General features: G+C 56.9%; 1 protein-coding gene across 2 annotated transcripts; it reads left to right on the top strand.

Moving 5' to 3' along the window:
• The first annotated feature begins 1,511 nt into the window (after positions 1-1,511).
• On the top strand, positions 1,512-3,815 carry LOC136535574 (polyol transporter 5-like). Of its 2 annotated transcripts, none has more exons than XM_066527870.1 (2): positions 1,512-1,869; positions 2,011-3,815. In XM_066527870.1, exons 1-2 carry the CDS (start codon positions 1,749-1,751, stop codon positions 3,456-3,458), a joined length of 1,569 nt encoding a protein of 522 aa, XP_066383967.1. In that variant the 5' UTR covers positions 1,512-1,748; the 3' UTR covers positions 3,459-3,815. The 2 variants fall into 2 exon arrangements, with proteins under 2 accessions (XP_066383967.1, XP_066383968.1); XM_066527871.1 differs by having other exon boundaries at positions 1,730-1,869; positions 1,968-3,815.
• Positions 3,816-4,251: the final 436 nt, after the last annotated feature.

Here is a 4,251-nt window from a genome sequence, read left to right as displayed (position 1 = left end):
GATGCTCGCTCGCCGTGGTTCGTGGCTGCAAAACGGGCAGGGCGCGTGGCAGTGCCGTGAGTGACGAGTTCCACGGATATATATCTCCGTCTGGGCGAAGGCCACGTACACAATCTGATCAGGCCGTGTGTGTGTTTGCAGATCCTTGATCATCACGCTTGAACGTACGAGTTCATGATAGCTCGGTTGATGTTGTAGCAACGCGCTGCGTAGCGTATGATTAAGGTCCCGTTTGGCAGGGCTTCTCCACCGGCTTTAGGAGCCGTTTTCTACCAAACGGGGTAAAGTAAAATAGCTTCACTTGTGAAGCCCCTAAAAACATGCTCTCACAGTGATTTGGGGTGGGGTGAGCCAAAAAAAGTGGTTTCTCCCGGCTCCTCCTCCAGGCCCCTAAAAATACGCTCTCACAGGAAAGCCATTTTGCCAAACGGTTTATGAAAACCGCTTTAGCTCTATCGGTGGAACTGTTGGTGGAGCTGAAGAAAAAAAAATAGCTTCACTAGTGAAGTGAAGCCCTACCAAACAGGGCCTAACGGGTGGTGGTAGCTGCCTAGCAGAGCCGCCCTGCTGGCTAGCGTGCGTTGCGATGTCAAAATCGACGTGACGACCAGTAGAAAAAAAATGGTATTAGCATAAGTCCTGGTCACAGTTCGCTATTAAGTACATCAAAGTCTATAGAGTCTCGGTCACATAGAAAAGAAATGATGTTTAGTTGAACAGTGCTTATGGATGCGCCGAGGAATGGGGCAGCGACCGAGCGACGAGCGGACGAGGTGGTGGCGGGCGGCACGAGAGCGTGGTGTGCTGGTGCCGGAGGATGCAAGGGTGACGGCGCCTTGACGCAGTCGCAGTGGAAAACTTGAAATGCTGCAGCGCGCGCGGGCGTGACCAATGGCACGGGCTTGCCGAAGCCGAGTGTGACGTGTGAGGTATGCAGTACCATCCATCCGTGATCCATCACTATTACTAGCAGTTAAGCGAGTACGTAAGTACGTACTACGTAGGATGTATACGGTGCTCGGGTGCCTGATACTCTGATAGTACTAGTAGTAATAAACACTCTTTCTCTTTCAGAACCCCCCTGCTGGGTGCCTGGATCTTCGGAGCTTCCCTTCCCATATGCACCCTGTTTGCTGGATTGTATCAGCCATGCTTTATCAGCTATGATATAGTATTTTTTTCTCATAATAAAACAGCATCAACTGGCTTATAAACCACAGAAACGATCAAGCGAATATGTTGTATGAGATCCGTCCAGTGACTCAGTCAAGACCATGACTGGATTCGACCTGTCTCTGACTTTCTGGGACCAGCGTGGTCCAGATACGGTGTGTCATCGTATACTCACTCACTCACCAGGGGGTACAGCAGAAGTACAGGCCATTTTGTACACCTGCACGAGCAGAGCACGTGATCTGCCGCGACTGTGAGCGTCCACTGATCGCCCTCCACTCTTCTTTTGTACAGAGTCACGGATGCTCCCTATATAACAGGGCCAAGGACTAGCCAGCCACCACGCAAGGACCACTCGGCCTGCCTGCCTCTGCCTCACGTAGCTAGCAGCACTCACTAGCAGCGAGGAGTGAGAGGACACGGTAACTCCGGCGGCATTCGCTTACACCAATAATCGAGCAGCGTGCGAGAGAGAGAACCGAGCCAGAGGCCGGCCGGCACACCGGGACACGGCCAGTACAGAGAACGAAAGCTAGTGCCAATAATCGGTAGATCTACACCACCGACACTTGGCCATGAGCACGGGCACGGTCGCCGTCCCGGTCGCCGTGGCGCCGGCGAAGCGCCCGCCCATCAACAAGTACGCCTTCGCCTGCGCCCTGCTCGCCTCCATGAACTCCGTCCTCCTCGGCTATGGTAGGTTCGGTTGCGTCCAGCACGGACGTGCGTTTCATTCCGCCTCGCGCGCGTCCTAGCTGCTAGTAGTTCATTCATCATGCACGTAATTAACGCAGCTGTTCTTCGTTGGTCGGCCATCGATACGATACGATCGAGCAGACATCTCGGTGATGAGCGGCGCGCAGCTGTTCATGAAGGAGGACCTCAAGATCACGGACACGCAGATCGAGATCCTCGCGGGCGTCATCAACATCTACTCGCTGTTCGGCTCCCTCGCCGCCGGAATCACCTCCGACTGGCTCGGCCGGCGCTACACCATGGTGCTGGCGTCCGCCATCTTCTTCACGGGCGCGCTCCTCATGGGCCTGGCCCCGGACTACGGGCTCCTCATGGTGGGCCGCTTCGTGGCCGGCATCGGCGTCGGCTTCGCGCTCATGATCGCCCCCGTGTACACCGCCGAGGTGGCGCCCACCTCGGCGCGCGGCTTCCTCACCTCCTTCCCTGAGGTGTTCAACAACTTCGGCATCCTCCTCGGGTACGTCTCCAACTTCGCCTTCGCGCGCCTGCCCGTGCACCTCAGCTGGCGCGCCATGTTCCTGGTCGGCGCCGTGCCGCCCGTCTTCCTGGGCGTCGCCGTCCTCGCCATGCCGGAGTCGCCACGCTGGCTCGTCATGCGGGGCCGCATCGACGACGCGCGCCGCGTGCTGCAGAGGACCTCCGACTCCCCCGCCGAGGCCGAGGAGCGCCTGCTCGACATCAAGAAGGTGGTCGGCATCCCCGAGGGCGTGTCCGACGCCGACGACGTGGCCGCCATCGTCCGCGCCAACAACAAGCAGGGCTCGCGCCACGCGGGGGTGTGGAAGGAGCTGCTCATCAACCCTTCCCGCCCCGTGCGCCGCATGCTCATGGCCGGGCTCGGCCTCATGTTCATCCAGCAGGCCACGGGCGTGGACTGCGTGGTCATGTACAGCCCGCGGGTGTTCGAGCGGGCGGGCATCAAGTCCAAGACCAACTCGCTGGGCGCGTCCATGGCGGTGGGCGCGTGCAAGACCTTCTTCATACCCATCTCGACGTTGCTGCTGGACCGCATCGGCCGGCGGCCGCTGTTGCTGGCGAGCGGCGGCGGGATGGCCATCTTCCTCTTCACGCTGGCCACGTCCCTGCACATGATGGACCGGCGCCCCGAGGGGGAGGCCGCGGCGCTGGGCGCGGTCAGCATCGCCGCCATGCTGTCGTTCGTCGCGTCGTTCGCGTCCGGCCTGGGCCCCGTCGCCTGGGTCTACTGCTCCGAGATCTACCCGCTGCGGCTGCGCGCGCAGGCCGCCGCCATCGGCACGGGGCTCAACCGGATCATGAGCGGAGCCACCACCATGTCCTTCCTCTCGCTCTCCAACACCATCACCATCGCCGGCAGCTTCTACCTCTACGCATGCATCGCCGCCGCAGGGTGGGTGTTCATGTACTTCTTCCTGCCGGAGACGATGGGCAAGAGCCTGGAGGACACCGTGAAGCTCTTCGGCAAGGACGCGGACGACGAGGACGTCGGCGGCAGCAGTCGTAACGTGCCCAGTACGAAGCCCTCCACTGAGCTGAGTGCTCAGCAGTGAGTAATGTGCCATGCAACACGTGTCCTCCCGGGTGTGGCCGAAGCTTATGTTCCGTAAAGCTTCGATGATATGATTACAGCATACGTATACACTAGTACCACTGTAGTATTTTGTGTGCTCGTGCGTGGTGAACCTCTGTAGATCCCGTGCCTTTCATTTTTTTTTTAAGATTTGTAGATTTTTTGTTGATCTCGTGGCGTGCGTGTGCGTAGGGAGGGATTAGGGACGCAACACGGGTGTGAAAATATCTATTGAGTTCGGCAGTTCTGCTGTGACAGTGCGCGCCCGGTGAATTATTAGCTAACGAGCGTGAGCCCGGTGACTGGCGTCATTTTTAAATTATCGTTGGTTGTTGAATTGCACCATCCTGCAAGCCTGCTACCGATAGAATTCTCAACACCCTGGGTTGTTCACATGCCAGCAGGATTGTTTCCGATGAGCTTACATACTTTTTGCGCCAGCGTGACAGATATTTTATGTTTCGGTACTGTATGTTGCTCAGAGCCTCGATCGGATGCGATGGGTCTTTTTTTTTAATTGATAAAAGGATGTGATGGCTCTTGCCGCCCCTTCAAAATTACTGTACTTGTGCCCTTGCCATCCTCAGTAGACTCTTTGGAAGGAAAGAAGCATAAGATGCTTTCCAAGGAGGAACAAGAGCTATCTCTACGAGATCTACTATCCTTTCTAGGAGGCCTCTCAAAATCAATTTGAGTAATATAAAAGTGTCATGCTCCGACATATTACTCAAAACTCATCCTTTATATTCAGTTCTTACTGGTGGTGCCCACAC

This window comes from Miscanthus floridulus, chromosome 2 (assembly GCF_019320115.1).
Source record: "Miscanthus floridulus cultivar M001 chromosome 2, ASM1932011v1, whole genome shotgun sequence".
NCBI classification, from domain to species: Eukaryota; Viridiplantae; Streptophyta; class Magnoliopsida; order Poales; family Poaceae; genus Miscanthus; species Miscanthus floridulus.
This window is presented reverse-complemented; position numbering and strand designations above follow the sequence as displayed.